This window comes from Ailuropoda melanoleuca, chromosome 5 (genome assembly GCF_002007445.2).
Source record: "Ailuropoda melanoleuca isolate Jingjing chromosome 5, ASM200744v2, whole genome shotgun sequence".
Classification (NCBI taxonomy): Eukaryota; Metazoa; Chordata; class Mammalia; order Carnivora; family Ursidae; genus Ailuropoda; species Ailuropoda melanoleuca.
The window spans coordinates 95,428,001-95,449,754 of NC_048222.1; the positions used below are offsets into that span (position 1 = coordinate 95,428,001).

General features: G+C 34.8%; 1 protein-coding gene across 4 annotated transcripts in view; it reads left to right on the forward strand.

Moving 5' to 3' along the window:
• The window catches only part of FSTL5 (follistatin like 5), a 720,210-nt gene that overhangs the window by 522,109 nt on the left and 176,347 nt on the right, over positions 1–21,754 (forward strand). For all 4 annotated transcript variants that reach the window (XM_002916266.4, XM_034661428.1, XM_034661429.1 and 1 more), the window contains exon 8: positions 15,158–15,278. In XM_002916266.4, the coding sequence (XP_002916312.1) occupies positions 15,158–15,278 (121 nt within the window). The remainder of the gene's footprint in view (positions 1–15,157; positions 15,279–21,754) is intronic.

Genomic DNA, 21,754 nt, shown 5'->3' on the forward strand with positions numbered 1-21,754 from the left:
ACTGCTTAGTCTTGAATGGCCTCAGTTGGAATGATTTAGCTCTACTCTATGTGGTCTCTCTCTTTCTAGCAGGCTAATCTCAGTTTCTTTTTTTTTTAATAATAATATTTTTATTATATTATGTTAGTCACCATACAGTACATCCCTAGATTTTGATGTAAAGTTCCATGATTCATTACTTGCGTATAACACCCAGCGCACCATGCAATACATACCCTCCTTTTTTTTTTTTTTTTTAAAGATTTTATTTATTCATTTGACAGAGATAGAGACAGCCAGTGAGAGAGGGAACACAAGCAGGGGGAGTGGGTGAGGAAGAAGCAGGCTCACAGCGGAGGAGCCTGATGTGGGGCTCGATCCCATAACGCCGGGATCACGCCCTGAGCCGAAGGCAGACGCTTAACCGCTGTGCCACCCAGGCGCCCCAATACATACCCTCCTTTAATCTCAGTTTCTGCTCTTGTTGATGGCAAGGATCCAAGAGAGAGCAGGACAGGGCATGGAACAGGGCAAGCAGAAAAGCACCTTCCTTTCTTCACTGCCTCTGCTTACATCACATTTGCTAACATCACTTGGCCAGAGTAACTGACACAGCAAAACTCATAGTCAAAGAGGAGAAGCCTAGAAAGTTAGAGAGCAGAGAGGACATTACTTAGAAAAGCCATTAATTGAGACCATCAATGAAATCAGTCTACCACAAAAGGGGATTCTTATGTTAACAACACTGTTAAAATGACCTACCTTCTAAGACATGGAATGATTTTCCACTGAAAAACAGGCAATTTAATTTCCGGTTTTGAGGGAGAGTTGGGTCTCCAACTAGTAAATTTCGCTGAAGGGCAAGAACTTAGTGAACGAAATGGGGGTCATTTGGTTTTTACCATAAAATAATGAATCAGCAGTAGCTTCTTGATATATAATGGGTCATCTTCATTTAGAGGAAAAATGGGAAGCATAAAAGAAGTCACAGAAAAAACCTGTTTTGAATGACTAACAAGTTTTTACTTCCAAATTAAATTCATTCTTCAGTTCTTTTTCAACAAACCTTTATTTAGGGCCTGGAAATAAAATTATTTTCAATTCAGAACATTGCAATTAAATAGGCACTTACGAGAGAAATATGTGTCAATAAGGCTAAGTATATGGATTCTATGGAGTGCTATGTACAGGTACTAATAATCAGAAATTAAACTTTGCAACGTGGATATTGTATTTTAAACATTTCTATTAAAATATGAAAAAATGTTACAGACAAGTGCATAAACCACAAATTTATAGCTTGATAAATTTTCACAAATTGAAAATAATGTCACTAGCTCTGGGATACTTTTGAATTTATTCTCTGTATGTTATCTCCTCTCTTCCCCTTATTCATGAATGATTAGGATAGAAAGTGTATGTAGTGCAAAACATGTGGCTTGCAGTAGACCAGACAGCTGACCATTTGTTTTCCTAATTTGGCATTTTTCTTGAGAAAATTGATGGACTAGTTATTGATGCATTGTCTCTCCTCTCTAATCACCCTTAAATGACAGTTCTGCAATAATGTATGTGTAAACATTGCTCCTGTGGCAGATGGCATGCTTTGTTAGTAGGGAAGACTAGAACACTAGAGTAGGAAGGTTTCTCTTCCAAGTTCTGGTGTGTATTTCTTGGCAGACTCATGTACTATGTGCAAATTTCTTAGTGCCTAGCTTCATGCAACTCCTTGCTTAGTCCCTTGGCTCTAAAAGTTGTGATTTATAGCAGCTCATGGTAGTTCCCAATGGGCAGATTTCTCCAGCAACACCATTAAGTGGCTTTTCAGTAGGTGGTTCTAGCAGGGTACTGCCTATGAACATTTTCTCCTGTAGAAGCTTCACAGCCTCAGTGAATTTTTCTACTCTCAAATGAGCCATAGGCATCCCCACCCTCTACAGAGAGGTCTAGGTGTCAACAATGCAAAAGAGGAGTCTCTTAGGCTTACTATCTCATCTCTTGGAGCAATGGTTACTCCTATATCTGTTATTCCCATATTGTTCAGAGTACCCTTTACCCCTAGTAGATAATCACCCATTACTCTAATTCACTGTTACAGTTAGGAATTTCTAATTGAAATTTCCGTGCTCAAATTATTGTGTGGTTTCTGCCTCTTGATTGGTTTTTGAATCACGTGCTTGCTTTCTTCTGGTTTCCAGAGTTCTTCTGATTCAAGACTGATGATTCATGGAAATAATGCTAAGTGGATTTTTGCATTACATTATTTGCTGATTTAATCCAAGAAATTTAAAATATCTATCAATGAATATTAAATGCAATTTAACTGAATATTAAAAGCAACCCAAGAAGATATTAGGAAGATAATTACATTGAAAGTAAGAAGTGAATGGTATTGGCAAGTAAATGATTAGAAATGAATATTATTTAGGTACAAATACCAAGAGATGATTAGTTTTATAATTTAAATAGCATCATTTTCTGTTAAGATTGTATATGTTTTTTATTTATATACACTCATACAATTAATTGATTTATTGATATTTGCAATGTTATACATGACTGAGTGGTCCAACTTTCCTTGGTCAGGCAAAGAGAAGTTCTCTCATTTTACGTTGAAGAATCCATATTGTTACCTCATTTCTCTGATTTTTCTTAACCTCTCTGGTGGATCATTCACTCCTCCACATTATACAAAAATTTTTTTTTCACCAGATAGTTGATACTTTTTATCTGGTTATACCTGGTCTCAAAAATCTCAGAGAGTTTCCATTTCTTAAAGGTGATTATATACATTTTTTTCCTGACAACCTTTAACATTTCTTCTTATTTTTGGTCTTCAACAATATCAATATATTTCTAGGTTGTTGTTTTAATTTGTTATTTTTGGAAAATTCCTGACTATTCATTTGCCAGCATTTTTCTCTCCATTCTCCCTCTTTTTTTTTTTCCTTCTAGTATTCCCATTACACATACTTTAGACTGATATTGGTCTATATCTCTTGGATGCTCAGTTCTCTCTCTCTCTCTCTCTTTTATTTCACTAATTTCTTGTGTGTGTTTCCATTTGAGTAATTTCTATTGACCTATATTGAAGTTCACTGAGTCTTTCTTTGGATGTGTCAGGCATACTGATGAGCCTGTCAAAAGCACTCTTCATCTCTGTTACTATGTTTGTGTTTAAATTTATTTCCAGCATGTCCTTTGACACTTTCTTATTGCTTCTATTTCTCTGCTGAAATTACCCATCTATTCACAAATGTCTTCAAGTTTTTCCACTAGAGCCTGTGACATATTAATCATAGTTATTTTATCCCCTATCTGATTTTCCTAACAATAGATTTATATTTGAGATTAGTTCTATTGATTGTTTTGTCTCCCAACAGCAGATTATTTTTCCTTTCAATTTTGTGTGCCTCACAATTTTTAGTTGAAATCCACATAGTTCTGTGTGGGCTAGTAGAGACCAAGGTAAATAGTATTTATGACTGGAAATAGGCATGACTCTTTCTCTGCTAAGCCTCCATTGAGGAGTTGAGCCATGTTTTAGTTTTGTTGGTTGCTATGATTACCTTCAACGCACCACCAGCTTCAAGGCCTAGTGGCACCTTTTGGTTAGGGTGAGAGCCAGACTGATGATCTGAGAAAATTCTTGATTGTATTTAGTCCACCCTCAGTTTTCGATATTACCTGTGAGCTTGTGCCTCAGAGAAGTTGTCTCTCCATGCTCTTGTCCCTCCATTAGTGGTATTCAGCTATTGCGTTGTTTTATTCCTGGTTCTTGGTAGCCTGGGTGGTGAGGAGCAAGAAGAATTCTATATTTTTTTCTCATTCAACCTTAGCTTTAGGCTGTTCATGTGTCTCTGAGTCTTTTGAGTGGAGTTTTCTCAGTGATCCTGCCTTCCCCCAGTGGCAAGGGATCTTTAATTTTCTGGAAGTAGGAATATTTCTGGCCTTTCTCCCTCTCCCAAACTAGTAAGTTTTCACCCACTGAAAAGGAGAGGATTTGCTGCCTTTCTTCAGCAGTTTAAAACTTTATCCCACTGGGGAGAAGACTCCAGGCAAGAATTGTTGATTTTTTCCTCAGCAGCGGAACTACATTATGTTACACAATTTAGAACTACATTTTGAGGGATGCTTTCCCTGATCTCTACCGCCTCCAGTCTTTTTCATGAGCAAGTAGTGAGGTCCAGGAAGAGGCTGCAAGTGTTTCTGCTCCCAGGGGTCTATACTCATAACTGTGTATGTTCAGCTTTTAGCAATCCATTAAAAATCACTTTTTTTTTTTTTACCACCTGTTTGTATGGCAGCCTTGTCTTTTTCCAGTTCTGGGGTTTAGGTGGATGATTGCCTGTGCCTTGTCTCTTTCTGGAGGTTCACTCCAGCTTAATCAGATTTTACTCTAGTCAGTACCTTTGAAGTCAGCACTCTGATGGGTTCAAGAGCACAGTATGATTTTACGGATTGCTCAGCTTCTTGTTGTTTGGATAGATGTGATACTCTTTTCCATTTTTCTATTCTAAGATGGAGCCAGAACTTTATAATATACATTATTAATTCACTAATTATATCAAAATCACCAGGAACCCACATAACTTTGGGTATTATGTTATTAATATTTTTGAAGAAACCAAAATAAAGATTGGTTCTCTTTCAGAACATGCCAGAATATAGTTTAGCATCTAAATGTTTATTTTTTCCATTAAAATTTTGAGAAGTAAAATTCTAGTCTATTTAGAGTAAATAAGAAGGAGACTTGGAACCTTCTGCAAATACCTAGGGGAAGCTATATATTTTGAAGTTCACAATTTAAGTTCTAGTAGAATTTTTTATTGAATTGGTTATTTTATATTTTAATATTACACATATCCAAGGGTGTATATAACTTAAAGTAAAATAATGCCCCGGTAATTATGAACTCAATAACCATTTAAAAAAATACAACGTTAACAACAAATTTGAAGCCCCTCCCTATTATAGGCTCCTCCCTATAATTGGCTCCTCCTATTATAGTCTCCTTCTTTTTCTGTAGATATAACTCTTACCATGAGTTATATGTTAAGTAGTTCTTTGCTGTTTTTTTATATATGATATATACCTAAAATACAGTTTATTTTTGCCTGTTTGAATTTTATATAAATTGAGTCATACTGTATTTTACATATATATTTGCCATTGTGTTTGGGGATTCATCCATATTTATGCCTGTATCCATAAAGCATGGACTTTCCCTTCTTTTTTTTTTTTTAAGATTTTATTTTTTTATTTGAGAATGAGAGAGAGTGCAAGTGGGGGAAGGGAGAGGGACAAGCAGACTCTGTGCTGGAGCCCAATGCAGGGCTCAATGCAGGGCTCGATCTCAGGATCCTGAGATCATGACCTAAGCTGAAATCAAGTTGGAAGCTTAACGGACTGAGCCACCCAGGCTCCCCTTTAAAGCACGGACTCACAGAACTTGGACTCTAGAGCCAGATGGCCTAGTTTTTAATATTGTATCATCAACTAAATAGTCTTCATAGATAAGTTACTTCATCTTTTTGACTTCTGTTTCTTTGTGTGTAAAACATAGTATTACCAAAATATAAAGATTTAATATAATCAAGGGTGGTTCAATGTTTTATGACATTGAAGTTTTAAAGCACCTACATTTTGAAGTGCTTTATTTAAGAAAGTTAATACAAATTATAAATAGCAATGAGATAAAAACGTGGATGTTTATTACAATAAGAAATCACAGAAAATTCAATATATTTGTAAATTTTACAGAAACACATTAAAATATAAACACATTGTAGGGCTGCTTTCAAAGATCCTTGGAAAGGGCTTGAACAAATAAGGGGCTCTGAAACGTAATCTTTATCAGCTTCAAGGCAAATCTGACTCCGTATATATGTAAAATCCTTTGAATAGTAGTTCTGTAAAAATGATAGATTTTTTAAAATTTATCTTATTACCTACTATTATATCAATGGAAAATTTTTGTAGGTCTTTTCCCTGTTTTTATTGAAGAATAATTGACATGCAATACTGTATTAGTTTCAGATATACAACATAGTGATTCAATATTTATATACATTACAAAAGCATCACTACAACAGGGCCAGCTACCAGCTATCACCATATGAAGTTGTTGCAATATTATTGATATATATCCTATGTTGTGAATTATGTCCTCTTGTTTTATTTATTTTATAACTGAAGTTTGTGCCACTTAGTCCCCTTCACCTATTTCACCTGTCTCCCCTCTGGCAACCATTAGTTTGCTCTCATATCTGAATCTGTTTATTTTTATTTGTTCATTTGTTTATTTTAGATTCCACATGTAAGTAAAATCATATGGTGTTTGTTTATCTCTCTTTGACTCATTTCACTTAGCATAATGCCCTCTAGGTTCGTCCACATTATTAAAATGGCAATTTTCATTCTTTTTTTATGTCTGGGTAATATTCCATTGTATATACATACCACAGCTTCTTTACCCATTTCTCTATTAATTGACATTTAGGTTGCTTCCATACCTTGGCAATTGTAAATATGCTGCAGTAAACATAAGGGTGCTTATATCTTTTCAAATTAGTGTAGGATTTTTTTCTTTAGTGAAATAAAATATGATTAATCTAAATATTCACATATGCATCAAATAATACTGTTACAGATGGTTTTCATAATGTTGGTTTTGGTTTTCTCATGAAAGACTGCAGTTGCTTGACTTTTTGTTTGCTTATCAACTTGAAATAATAATTTCAGTCCACATTAGGTTACTTATTTTCTAGTGTATCTTTTTAAAATTAACACATGAAATGGCTTACTTTAGGAAAAAAAGGGTTTAAAATAATGTATTTAACAAATTAAATTTATATTATTGAATTATATACCACTGTTGTATTTACTGATGATAGATTAATATCTAATAGGCTAGTGAGAAACTTCCATATTTTTTAGAAAAATCACATAAATCATGATGAGATAATAGTACTTAGTCAACTTCAATATGTAGATGTTTGCTTAAATTACTTTTATTGCTCTTTTATGAAAATATATTTTGTACACATAAAAAGGTAGGAAAATAGCTTGCACAAGATTGCAAAGTAAAAGCACACTAGCATAATCAACATTAAAAATTACTGTAATGTGAGTATATGTCAAAGCAATGGATATTACATAGAATATCTCACTTAAAGTGTGGTAACACTGGTACCATGCAATTTAGAACTATGGAGAACATAATATGAGATAGGAAAGTAAGTTTTAAATTTCAAATTTACCATTTTTTAATGGATGGGATTTTCTTTCGGATTGCAATAATCGCTCATGGTTAGATACAGGCCTGAATTTCAGTCGTTATGATCTGGTATAATCATACGTGATGTGTGCTGCCCTGCATATTCAATGCTTGTCATTTATAGGTTGTTAAATCTTTTAATTTTTCTTCTTACATAATTGATTATAGACAACAGTAGCCATAAAACTTTTTTAAATTTTAGAAATGTGCAACAGACTTTTCTTTTTAACCACAGTTCTTTTTACTGCTTTGAAAAGAATATAAACAATCAAGTCAACAAAATAAATGATTTCATTTTTTTCTATTGACTTTCCAGACATCAGTGCCTTGAGGCAACATTTTAATTGTGTCGAGGCTTATAAAAATTTAATCACTGAAGGAATATTTATGGAGCGTAGCGTCTATTAGAAGCAAGGTTATAAAGGTGTAATGGGGGCCTAGATAAGTGCAAGATTTTGTCCCTGAATTCAAAGACTGTCTATTTTAAGGCCATAATTTTCAACCATGGCTGAGTATCAAAATTGCACGTTTGGTTTAATCTATTTACAGTCAGAAAAATGCTGAGAAAATGAAAGATTTAAAGATTAGATGTGTTGAATCAGGATGAAGGTAAAGAGTAGGATTGATGTATCTGTATATATATTTATATATATTTTTATATATAGTGTATATACTTATGTATATTCTCAAAATATATATTAAAAAACTCAAAGGTAATTTTGAAGTTTGGCTAAAATAATGGAGAATCTGGAAAGAGGAAGATGTATTAAGAATTACATAATAATGCTGGGGCGCCTGGGTGGCACAGTCCTTAAGCGTCTGCCTACAGCTCAGGGCGTGATCCCAGTGTTCTGGGATCGAGCCCCACATCAGGCTTTGCTAGGAGCCTGCTTCTTCCTCTCCCATTCCCTCTGCTTGTGTTCCCTCTCTTGCAGGCTGTCTCTCTGTGTCAAATAAATAAATAAAATCTTTAAAAAAAATTACATAATAATGAGAGTAATTCAGTTCTGTAGTAGTTCAATTCTGTAGGTTGGATGCACATCTTAGGCCCCTCAGTCCATTGGGCTGCTATAACAAAATTGTACAGACTAGGTAACATAAACAACAGAAATTTATTTCTCACAGTTCTGGAACTGGGAAATCAAAGGTCAAAGCATTACCACATTAATGTACTGGCAAGAGCCCTCTTCCTGGCTAAGAGACAGTGACTTCTCCCTGTGTGTTAAAATGGTGGAAAGGGTGAGGGGTCTCTTTTAAAAGATCACTAATCCCATTCACGAAGTTTCCACTCTCATGATTTAATCACCTTCCAAAGGCCCAATATCCTTATACCATATTGGGCATTAGTATTTCAATGCATGAATTGGGAAGGAGATGCAAACATTCAGACCATAGGAGTTGGTGACCGCAAACTTAACATGAGCCTATTTCAGTTTTCTTATATATAAAATGGGACTAACAGTAGTGCACTTGAAAAAGATTGTATAAAGGATGAAATTTGATAATTTATATAAAGTATTTAGCATAGTACTTGACATATTTAAGTGCTCAATAAATATTTATTGGGTTTAATGTTAGTGTAGTGAAAAGATCCATGCCTTACTCAGAGTGATGAGAGAATATGAAAGTGTTGTTTATACAGAAAACCTGTCTGAAAGGTGATTATAAAGTTGTATATTGAAAGAAATTGAGACTGGAAGATTTTGCTTCTATTTAGAAGAAAGAGGAAAAAAACAAACAAAGATATATAAACTAGAAGGGGTCACACATATGCTAATTTAGAAAATATTCTATGTTAAAGCAATTTCATGTTACAGATTAAGACACAGCAGTAATATACTTTAAATAAATAATCTCAAGGTTATATTCTCTGGTAATTTTCATATCATTAGGCAAACAAATCTTGATTATAATAGACAGGGAAGAGTCATGCTTTCTAGGTAGCTATGTAGAACAGCATATGGAAAAGTTGTTTATTTCAGATTTTATGGAGATTTTAAAAAAGTATTTTTTGAAAATATACTTTACAAGACCTATTTACAGTTTGGCATACATGAATATAAAAATAATTACAAATAGCAAATATGCTTAGGGTTTTTACAATTACATCCAATTATTCTTGTCCTGTGAAAGGATTCTTTTCTGTTCTGATTTGGTCTCCAGATTTGTTCTGCTTGTGATCAATCTTTCTGGTATGTGCTTGCCTCCTTGCCTGCTTGTCAACCTTATGCACACTGGATATCTTAGGTTATCAGTCATGACTTTTGGGTCATAATCTTTTCCAAAATACTTTGTAACTCTAAATATTATTAGTTGATTTCTACAGAAGTTTTACTTTTCCACATTTTATCCTGCTGCATGTCAACTGCCTGCTTCAGTGTTAACCAGAATCACAGCTTCAGGCTTTATAGCTGGCATTTCCATTCTCTAGCCAAAGTGCGCTGCCCTAAGAGTGAGCAGCATTTTTAATGGCGGCCTGTGGTGATGCAGGGAGTTTTATCACACATGTGTATCACACAGTAACTCTCCTTTTGGGGTTCAGGTTCTAAATCCTCTCCTGTCGTGCAGGTCATGAGGCTTCCCTGTAGCTTTACACTCCCCCTGGCACTGTAGAAATGTGGTATGATTAATCTTATATGATGTTGAAGAATTTTATCTTATTTGACAGTTATTAAAGAAATATTATTCTTCAGCTAAATGATACAGTATGTTTCTTCCTTCTTTTCTGTCACTCCTTCTCTTCACCCTCTCCCTTTCTCCTCCTTCCTGTCCCCCTCCTCTTTATTCTCATTCTTATTCTTCTCTCCTCCTCTCACACCCTCTTTCTGCCTTGTTCCTTCTGCCTCTTTCTCTCTTGACTGAGAATGCATTTTCCTTATTTTTGGGCCCAGGTTCAATAGCTTCATAGTAATTTTCTTGATTGCAATCAATCTGTATGAGTATCAGTTAGAGGGGAAGCTATTTTTAAAAGAAATGTACATGGTCTGAATATAGGTAAAGTCAGAAACATACAAGGTATATTTTTTGAGCGCTACTATGTGAATATTGGTAAGTCACTAGGTACTATGATATTTTAAAGATATAAGGATAAAATTTTTTTCTGTTTTTCTTTTATTTTATTTATCTATTTTTATTATGTTTAGTTGGCTAACATATAGTACATCATTCGTTTTTGATGTAGTGTTCAACAACTCATTAGTTGTGTATAACACCTAGTGCTCATCACAATTGCAAATGGGGAAGGGGGTTTCCTGACCAAATGCTGCTGATACAATTAGTTATAGTTTAGGAAAAAAGTAAAGATGAATGCTCACTTCTGTAAAAAATAAAAAGGAAATGTTAAAAGATAAAAATGTAATTTTATGAACATAAGGAAATGAGAAAGAAATGTTGGGAAATATTTATATTAAATCAGCATGAAAAAGCCTGTCTAATCATAAAGTTGATATAAGGAATGAAACAATCTTCAAACCAAATTATTCTACACAATAGATGAAGAATGCATCAAAAATTTGGGGAATGAACATGAAAAATAGCAAACTCCAAAGTTAAAAGTTGGAAGAAACAATAAGCAATTTTTTTAAAATTATTTATTTATTTTAGAGAGAGAAAGAGCACACAAGCAGGAGGAGGGTCAGAGGGAAAGGGAGAAAAAGAATCTCAAGCAGATTCCCTGCTGATCAGATAGGGCTTGATCTCAAGTCCCTGGGATCATGACCTGAGCCAAAATAAGAACTGGCCTGTTAACTGACTGAGCCAACCAGCTGCCCCACCCAATAATTCTTAAAGGGTAAATCCTAATAGTTACCACATATATAAGAAAACTTTTAGTAGCATTTGTAGTAAAAGATGTTGAAAACTTGCCAATTATATCTTGAGAAGAGTGAGTGCAACAGCACTGTTACAGTCATCCTCATTTTCTGCTGCTGAGAAAGGGAAGAGACACAGCTGTTGACTTATTTTAAATGCTTTTGACTTAAGCCCCAGATCTATCAGCTTTCCTTCTTCCTTTTCCATATGTGCTTTCACTATATTTCTAGCCTCTTTTCTTCAGACTTCCTTTGTTTTGGGCATTTTATTTTGACTTTCTTCTTTGTTTCTCTTTTCCTGTCTTTATTCCTATTTGAACCTGTGATTGACAAGGAAGGCAGCATAGTGTAGGGGTTTAAAGCACAGCCTCTGGAGTAAGGCTACCTGGTTTCAAATCCTAGTTCTACTAATTAGGGGCCAAGAGAAACTAAGGAGATTACTTAACATCTTAGTATCCGCTGCTGTAACGTGAGAGGAATTTAGTAGATTCTCTTTAGTGTTAAGATTCATAGGTTTGTTATATGTATCAAATATGTCAATATTTATGAATTACTCAGAGCAGTATCTGACATAAAATACTACTATTTAAATAAATATTAAAATGCATTGTTTTTTATATTTTGCATAGATAACCTGTGGTTCTTTTTCTTTCTTTTAATGCTTACAATGTTTGTAATGCAGAAGTGTTTATTCTTTACATAAGCATATTTGGTCATTCTTTCTTTTTTGATTTCTAAATTTTTATACTAAATAAGGATTCTATTGGCCAAAGTGATATGGTTTTATTTTAATATATAAATGTTATATTCCATATATAACTTATTTTCAGTAAGAGCTTTATTGAAATATAATATTCATAAAATAACCCCTTAAAAATGTCTAGTTAAGCTGTTCTTAGTATTTTCTGAAAACTGTGCAGCCATAATAGCTATCAAAGTTTAGAATATTTTCATCACTCCAAAAAGGACTCCATACATAATAGCACTCATTTCCTCTCACCCCATCCCCTCGGCTCCTGGTAAACATTAATCTGTTTTCTATTTCTATGGATTTGGCCATTCTGAACATTTCATATAAATAAACTCATATGATTTGTGGCTTTTTGAGTTTGGTTTCTTTGATTTAACATAATGTTTTCAAGATTCATTCATTCTGTAGTGTATATCAGTACTTTATTCCTTTGTATTGTCAAATAATATTCTATTATACATAGATATATCACTTTGTGTTTATCCATTTGTCAATTGATAGGTATTTGAGGTGTTTTCACTTTTTGGTTAATATGAGTAATGCTATTATGAATATTCATGTACAGTTTTTATATAGATTTTTTTTATTATTTTGGGTGTATGCCTAGGAATAAAATTTGTTAGACATATGAGACTCTGTTTAAGGAAGTTTAACTCTTAAGTCTGTTTAAGTTTTTGTGGAACTGCCACAACTATTATTCCAAGTAGGTATTCCATTTAATATTCTCATCAGCAATGTTTGAAGGTTCCAGTTTTCCCACATCCTCTTCAACAATTGTTACTGTCTTTTTTATTGTAGCCATCCTAGTAGATGTGAAGTGGTATTTCCTAGTGGTTTTCATTTGCCTTTCCCTAATGACTAATGATGCTGATTATCCTTATATGTGCCTATTGCCCATATGTAATTCTTTTTTGATAGGTATCTATTCAAATTCTTTGCTCATTGTTTTAATTGGATTGTTTCTCCTCTTGCTGTTCAATTGTAATAGTTATATATATATATATTTGCATGTAATAGTTTTATATATATGTGTGTGTGTATACATATACATATATGCATATACATTTATTCTGGATACAAGCCCTTATAAGGTAAATAATTTGCAAATATTTTCTCTCGTTCTGTTGAAGAGCTTTTCACTTTCTTGATAGTATCCTTTGGGAAGCACAAGTTTTTAATTTTGATGAAGTATAATTTATCTATTGTTCTTTAGTTTCCTGTATTTAATCACTGAAATCTTGGTCAGTTTAGTGATGAGCTAATGATTGAACAGATATTTAATTAAATGTGTTGAGTCAATAAGTCTTCCAGACTTGGCCAAGGTGCTCTCTTTCTGTTCTGTGTTATGCATTCAGTGCTCTACTAGGTAGTTACAAGTCTGCCTTAGCCTTCACTTTCTGTCTGTGCAGGGCCTCAAAGCCAATCAGAGATGAGAGATTAGGGAGTCTCTTCTTAATTCTAAAATGTAAAAAAAATGTGTATATATATATTATATATAAAATATATATATATTATATATATATATAATATATATGAATGACACCTCTTTTGGGCATGCACACAGTCTTGCACATTTTTATGGCTTTCTAGATTCCCAGAAATATGCAGATTTTTTCATATGCCCCTATTGACATCCCAGTTCCATTTTTCCTTTTAAGTTTTTGTTTGTTGGTTTGGTTTGGTTTGGTTTGGTGCACCTATTGTTATCTCTAATCAGTATCTCCATCATAAGAATTGTAATGTTAAACAATAGCTGTTGTATCTTTCAATAAAGGCCTTAGGGATAGGACTGTTCACACAGACTGAGCTCAAAGACTTACTCAAATAAAAAAAAGTCACAAAAATGGAAGTTTTCAGGGGGCTGCTAGATAGGTCAAATGGTGACCCTATTCGGGGATGGGACCTTGGAGGAGCTACAAGCTTTTTCTTCCCCTCCAGTGTGTGCTAGGATAATGGTTTTCTCAGCAGGCAGAATTACAAAGCTGATGGTTCAAGGCGTCCATGCAGCTGTGGAGAGAGGGATGCCACAAATCTCTTTGTTCTTACCGAGATCCAACTGTTTTTTGGAGTAAATGCTCTGTAGATTGGTGCAAGTCTTTTTTTTTTTTTTAATCTCTTTCCAGAGTTCTGAAAAGTTGATTTTGACAATTGCTGCAGTGTATTCATTGCCTTTATGAAAGAGAAGATTTTCTAGTCTTTGCTGTTCCAGAGGTGCTTCTTGGTTTGATTTTAACAAACAGTATGAGTTTTTTTTTTCTTTTTTCCAAAATTGTCATAAATTTGTCTCCATAGATTTGAAATAGTATGGTTATTTTTTTCTAATATATTGATGGTTTCTGGGGTTAAAAAAAATCATATTCTATGAATATACTTATAAAATTTATCACTGACACCATACTGCTTTCATCTTTTTTTTTCCCCCCTGGATAAACATATTATTATAGGATATAAAAATTAATGGACAATTATTAGTGTAAAGAATATAATTAAGAGCTATTTATTTTAGCTACAAATAAGAAAAAAGTCATTTTACAGCTTTATTAATTAAAAAGGTATAGCTGTACCCTCTTATCCTCAGGAGTTATATTCCAAGACCCCCAGGGGATGCTTGAAACTGTGTATAGTGTCAAACCCTATATATATTCTATGTTTTTTCCTATACGTACATACCTATGATAGAGTTTAATTTATAAATCAGGCATAGTAAGAGATTAAGAGCAATAATAATAAAATAGAAAAATTATAACAATATATTGTAATAAAAGCTATGTGAATGTGGTCTCTCTCGAGATATCTTATTGTATTGTACTCATGCTACTTCTTGTAATGATGTGAGATGATAAAAAACCTCCATGATGAGATGAAGCAAGGTGAATGATGCAGACATTGTAATTTAGCATGAAGCTACTACTGACCTCCTGATGACACATCAGAAGGACAATCATCTACTTCCAGACTGCGGTTGACTATGGCTAAGTGAAACTTTGGAAAATAGAACCATGGATAGGGGGAGACTGCTGTAATCTAAATTAGGAAAAAAATATGTGGAATTTAGTTACTTTATATATAAACTCATATAATTCAAATAAATACTAAAAACCTGTATGTATGAGTGAAATTACACTTTTTAAATAAAACATGTCTTGAGAAAATAGTAATTATAGGTCTTCCAACTCTATAAGACTAACAATGATCATTTTGATAATTTAAAAACAGTATCTTAGTCTATTTACTTTGTTCCTGAATACACTTTTTTAAAAAAGTGAGTTGTTATAATACATTTTAAATACAAAGATCTCATTTTATTTTATTTCATTTTATTTTATTTTATTTCTATAGGACTTTGGAGATGATGGGTCCTTGTATATTACTAAGGTTACCACAACTCACATGGGCAATTACACCTGCTATGCAGATGGCTATGAACAAGTCTTTCAGACTCACATCTTCCAAGTAAACGGTAAGAAATATGGTGTTGTTATTATTGCTTTATGCTTCACTATAAATTCAAAGAATATCACAGTTGATTAGGAAGGCAAGGCTTCTTTTTTTTTTTTTTTTTTTTTTAGTTTAGCAAGACCTCGGTTTTTGTTTTGTTTTGTTTTGAGACTTATTGTCACTGTAAAACCTTTTTCAATTTAAAAAGCAGGTGGTTGAGTGAATAAATGCTATAAATTTTACCACTTTTCTCATCGTGAAATAGTACTGAGTAACTAACTCATTCTAATTGGAAAATCAAAGCATAAGAAATTTAAATATCAACAATTAAGCAACCATATAAAATTTAGAAACTGAAAAAATTAAGCATCTTGAAATTTTAATCAGATTATCTGGTTGATCTTATTACTGATATAAAAAACTGCTATTTATGTACAGCAAATGTTATACTCTTAATGGTTAATTTAATGGCTGTGAACATTGGGCATATAGGCTGATAGAGAGAGAGGGAGCATGTGATGGGGTGGGGGGGACGGGCAGAGGGAGTGGGAGAAGTTGACTCCTGGCTGAGCAGGGAGCTGGGCTCCGGCTTAATCCCAGGACCTGGAGATCATGACCTAAGCTAAAAGCAGACGCTTAACCGACTGAGCCACCCATGTGTCCCTGATATTATTCTTATAATCAGAGGGTTTTTTTCTTTTTCTGATTTAATTCAAATTTTGGCTATTTAGTTCAATTGATTATATAGTATTGTATGTATGATACATTAATTCACACTGATTCACTTCCATATTGATATATATATATTACTTTACTTCATGATTTACTGAAAGGAAACAGAAGCTTAGTTGGCTTGCCGTAGGAAAAGCAAGATAGCTAGTGTGGTGTGTATGAATTAAGAGGAAAGTGACAGATAAGAGCTTGGTGAGGTAGCCCGTGGTCAGATCACATGGATCCCTGGGGACCTAATTAAATATTTGGATTCCCATTCTAAGTGTAATATGGGAAGCCATCAAAGTATTTAGTGTATGAAGTGGCATATTCTAATTTAAGATGACTGGAAGCACTGAGATCTGTTAAAAAAATATTTTAATAGTCTAGGAAAGAGATAATGGTGGCTTAAAATATAGTGTTAATGATGAAGAGGTAAAGAGTGTTGAAATTTAGAATATTTATTGAAAGTAGATCTGATGATATTACTGAGGAATGGGCTGTAAATATAGGAGAGAATTTTTAAAAAATAAACCCAAGTAATTTGAAGCATTTAGATATATCCTTGTGACATTAACTGAATATAGAAGCAGCACATTTGGAACTGAGTGAGATTAATATATATATTTGGACAAGTTAACTTCAACACAATTTCTAGATGGAAATCAAGTATGCAATTCAGTATGTAAGTCTGGAGATCAGAGGAGAGTGACAGCCTAAAGGTATATATTTAGATAATATCAATGTGCAAAAACTGTATTTAAAGCCATAAGTTGGAGCTTGATGAGGTCACCTTAGGGATGAGTATAAATATTCATACTAATTGAGCCTTGGAGCTGAGGTCAACAAGTGGAGAAAAGAAGACTTAGAATGAGCACCTTGTGTTGGAAAGTGTGTCCTGAGAAATCAATTAAAAAAATGTTAAAAAAAAATAAAGGTCAAGAAGATTGGAGAGTTTATGGTTTGACTGTTACAGGCACTCGACAGAAGTAGATCTAGGCCTTGGTTTCTAATGCAAACCCAGTTGTAACTAAACATGGGTCAGGGCTTGGAAGCGAACTTTCAAGGAAGCTGGTGAAGAGAGCAGACCAGGTACAAAGGAGGTGATGCATGGTATTCCCAGTGGTCTCAGATGTTTGGAGTAGGACATTGGATATAGCAGTTGTACCTGGGGATATGCTATCTTGAGAGGACAGAACAAATCTGTATGGGGGGATATTCTCTACCTAGATGAAGCATCCTGGGGAAATGGTTGTTGTTGCAAATCTGGTTCTTACCTCCCTCTTTGTTGTGACTGTTCACAGACTAATGGCCTCTTTGACAAGACTAATGCTCTGAGCTCTTTGTTTCCTGAGAGATTCTCCAGTTTTGTTTTGGTTAACAATTAGTTCTGTCTTTTAAATTCACTCCCAGTTCTAGTTCTCTCAGTCTAAGGACCAGCTGGTTGAGCTCTTATAGTTTGTAGAGCAGTGCATGGTTCATGTTCTAGCAGTATCAGAATCACATGACAAAATTATCAAAAATGTAGAACTCTGAAATTCACCAGGACTTTCTGGAAATTGATTTGAAATCTGCATTTTGGCAAGCTTCCTAGGTAATTGTGATGCTTGGTAAATCACTGTTGTTTTGGAGTTTCTGCTCCCCATTCATGTCTTAAGCAGGCTTATTACATAACTTACTCATTTGCATGCTCCAGCTGGGAGGCCCAGTAAGAAGGCTTTGAGCCAAACTGCAGGCTTTCATGTTGCAAGATGTGCCCTGAACAGCACTGGAGAAATGCAGCTTCCCTATTTCATCCCCTCCTTGCGAATGAACTGCTTCCTCTCTGATCTCAAGGTTTTTCTGAAGATGGAATGTGGGAATAAAGGAACCATGAGGTCTTAGCAACAGAGCCATGACCATCAGTCTCAACATTATGAATTAATTTAGAGGACTTCAATATTAGCATTGACTGCCAGTGAGATCTAATGCTTTCTCCCTTCTAGAAACAAAGATCCCAGAGCTTGGGAGTAAAACCCTTCTCTTTCTATTACCTCCTACTGTGTTTAATCTGCTTCAAAATCCTTCATATAAATGTTTTTATGAAGGCATGGGGTTTGCAAAAAGGGAAAATAATATTATTGCTGAACATTGGTTGAGACTGAACAGAGAGGGGACTGCAGTAGCTGCTAGAGTGTGAAGTGGAGTTAAAGGGGGGGATTTTATAAAAATTGCAGATACGATACTCTTTTATGCTGATGTGAATAATCTAGTAAAGAGGAAATGCAGATCATTTAAGAGAAAAAAGAGAAAATTGCAGTAGTCAAGTTTTTCAAAAGTTGATGCAATTAGTACACACATGGAGGGATTGGTTTTTGGAAGATGAATAGTTAATCTGTTGAAACAGGGAGCAAGACAGACTGTTTGGGAACAGATGCTCAGGGTGGGAGCATGAGGAAATAATTCTCTTTGCATTGCTTGGATTTCTTCAGTGCAGTCAGGAATACCAACTATTGAAAGTGTGGAGTTTGTAAGTGCTTGTTTGAGCAGAAGAAGAGACATAAAATAATTATCTTGCAGAGCAAGAGGGTGATAGAAATAGCAGCCAGTAGTTGGTATGTCAGGCAGATCTTTGGGTGTTCTTGAGGTGATATATATTAGTATGTTTTCCTTCAGTTGTGGTTAGCTGTGCATTTGCAGTCATAGAAAGAAGAGATTTGGGTTTAACCGGCATTTTATTTTGTCGGGTGAGTAAGTGGGAGAGAGACAGGCATGAGGAAAATAAACAAGTTTACAAGAAAATGATTACAATGATGAACCACAGAAATAGTGGTAAGGTAAGGTAAGGGGTAGGTAAGGAAAGCAGCGAGACCATGAGAAGTGTGAAATGAAGTAAAATATTGACTGGTGTTTCCAAGTTGGTCAAGTACCATGAGAATGGGATACTAAAGAGAGCGAAATGCAGTACCTTTACTCAAAGCATTTTCTTAAGGCATCTGGCACTTTCTCTTTATCAGAAACACTTTTAATTAGGTCAAGTTTATACAAAGGAATGTATGAACCACTAAGGTTTGATAGGTGTTCAGGGAGCCAGCTGTTCTAAATCTAACTTGCCAGTCCTAGTCATAGCTGAAAAGGAGAAATGAAGTGAAGAATAACATTAATTCATCAACATCAACCATAGTAGATCAAAATCTTGTTTTACTGCATTTTTCTCAAGGAGGGAAGATAATAAGTGCATTTCAAGGATCATCTTTAATATTTAAACCTATTTGAAGAAACCAGAAAGCTAAGTAGAAAATGTATTATGTGTATATCAGTAACAGATTACCTTTGGGCATGATAACAGAGACCCCAAATAACAGGGGCTTCAGGAAGCTACAGCTGTGGTTTTATTATACATAAAAGAAGCCCAGATGAGGTGTTTCAGAAGGCAACTCCAACATGTCACCATTATCCTTTGCTTCCCCTACTATGGTTAGAACACGGTTTCCATTCTCCATGTCATCCCATGTTTTCCAAATGGCAGTGGAAATTCTAATCATCATATTCATATTTCAACAAGGAAAAAGGAAGAAAGAGGAAGGAAAAATAACACCTGTCACCTGAGAGAGCACTTTTAAAATAACTTTAATGGAAATACCAACAATTTCCATGACCCTCCCTAAATGTAGAGGTTAGAGTATATTTCTTTGGCCTTGTTTTGCCAGCCACAACAATTAAGGGTTCAATTATTTACAAGGAAAAATAAATATCGGGGAAGTAAGTGGCCATCTTTGTCACAAAGAAGTCTGGTGTATCAAAACATTTTGCAAAACAGTGGGAGAGCAATGACACTTTATTAAATTACTTAGAAGTGGTAGGATTAGCTGTAAAGCAGCACTAAACAAGTGATTTCTCCTTTTTTGGGGGGTGTTTTCCTTTCTTTTGGTTTTATGGTGTTTTATATTTGGTATAATAACTTTAAATGTATATTTTGTGTATAAATAAGTAGAATAAACTCGAGATCACTCAGAATATTGTTACAGGTCAATAACAAAAAAATAGTTGGGAATGAACTGTGACAATGGAAAAATACAATGAAAATGCAAGAAAATGCAAATCAGATTAGCCAAATGGCACATTTATAGACCAAATAAATCTCTAAACTGGTTTGACTCATTTTCTACTCTTCATCCACTTTTCAGAAAAGGTTAAAAAGGCCTTTATAAAATTAAGTTTTCATAGAAAACTTAACATATTTATCTGAACAATTTTTCAATTAGTAATAAAAATAAAATACATCAACGATTACCATAAAAAGCTCTGAAAATACCACAAGTTATTGGAATTTGTGAAAGTGTTTTTGAAGTGCAAAGACTATTTAAATATCCCAGGGTGGAAGCCAAATAAGTCTATCAATAGCCCTGTTTCTTTTCAAACAATGCAAAATTAGATTATTGAAATATGAGAGTGCTTCTGTGTCCTTGTCAGAAGAAACATTATGTATAAATCAAAGGAGCTTGACTCTGCCAGTGGAATTCATTTCATGCTTTTCCTTTTCTTTTTACATAGAGCAAATCATCTTTAGATCTTCAGCTTATGATACAGAATGTTTGAAATTTTAAAAGTCATTCAGTGTTTACACTACCCTCTGGGCAGAAAGCTTGTCCCTATTCACAATAGACCCATAATGTATGCTGTAATTTCTCTCTCGTTCATATTGTTTAAGACCTCACACATAATATCAAGTGGATTTTTTTTTTCCTGCTCATGTCAGAAAAGTCTGCACAAAATTGCTGGTTTTATAAGATGTCTATATAGAACACCCCCATTTTTCTCCTTCAAAGTTTGAAAACATCTAAAAGAAGACACTAGAGCCAGATGTACGGTATGCCAGCATCACCTTCTTTACTGACGAAGCTGTTTAGAGAACCTGACTTAAGCCTGGGCAACAATGGCTTGGTTTGTGTTGCATCATAGACTTGAACTTCCTTCTCCAGTCACAGGCAGCCTTCCGTGCCAAGCTTTCTGTATAGCCTAGGTGCAGATGGGAATAAAACCTTGCTGCAAGCAGTAAGATCCAGAAAGCAGGTGGTGAGAGGCCTACCTCCCCCTTCTCACTCCTCCTCCCTCAATGAGGAGGGAAAAGATGAGAGAAAGAAAAGCCTTGAAGGTCACTCTGGCTCAGAGATTCTCTGTGGTTCTTGGGCAAGCAGCAGCAGTAACTTGTTTTGAAGACAAATTCTCAGGGTGCACCCACAGCTACTGACTCAGAAGCTCTGTGCATGAGGTAGAGTGATCTGTGTTTTAACAAACTCTCCTCATGATTCTGATCAAGTTTCAGAATCACTGCTCTAGAAATGTCATTCCCTAGAGACATGAGAAGTGGGAGTATGTGTTCCTTCCTTATACACTCTGACTTTATTTTCTTAATTTTGACTTGAACTAAGCTCATAGTGATCTTGGGAAGTGGCTGTGTCTTAGGGTGTGGGACCAGCCACACATCAAATCAGTCATCCCTCTCATGAGGCCTGGCAGCAGACGGTGTCAGTGTGGATGTCTTGCCCAAAAGCCCACCCTGGCCACCTCAACCATAGTGGACATCCCCTGACGGCTTGATGCTACAGGAACCTGTCCCAAACCACTCTTCCTAAGAATTTTATTTGACACAGGAAGCTTTATTAGCTGGACTCAAGGCAGCCTAGATGTGCCAGGGATTTAATGTCTTACAGGGACAGTCCTGAGCCAGTGAGGGACACAAGTCAAAAAGTAAGTATCACCATTTCCCATTCACTCAGAGGGAAAATTCTGAGGTGCATTCTACAT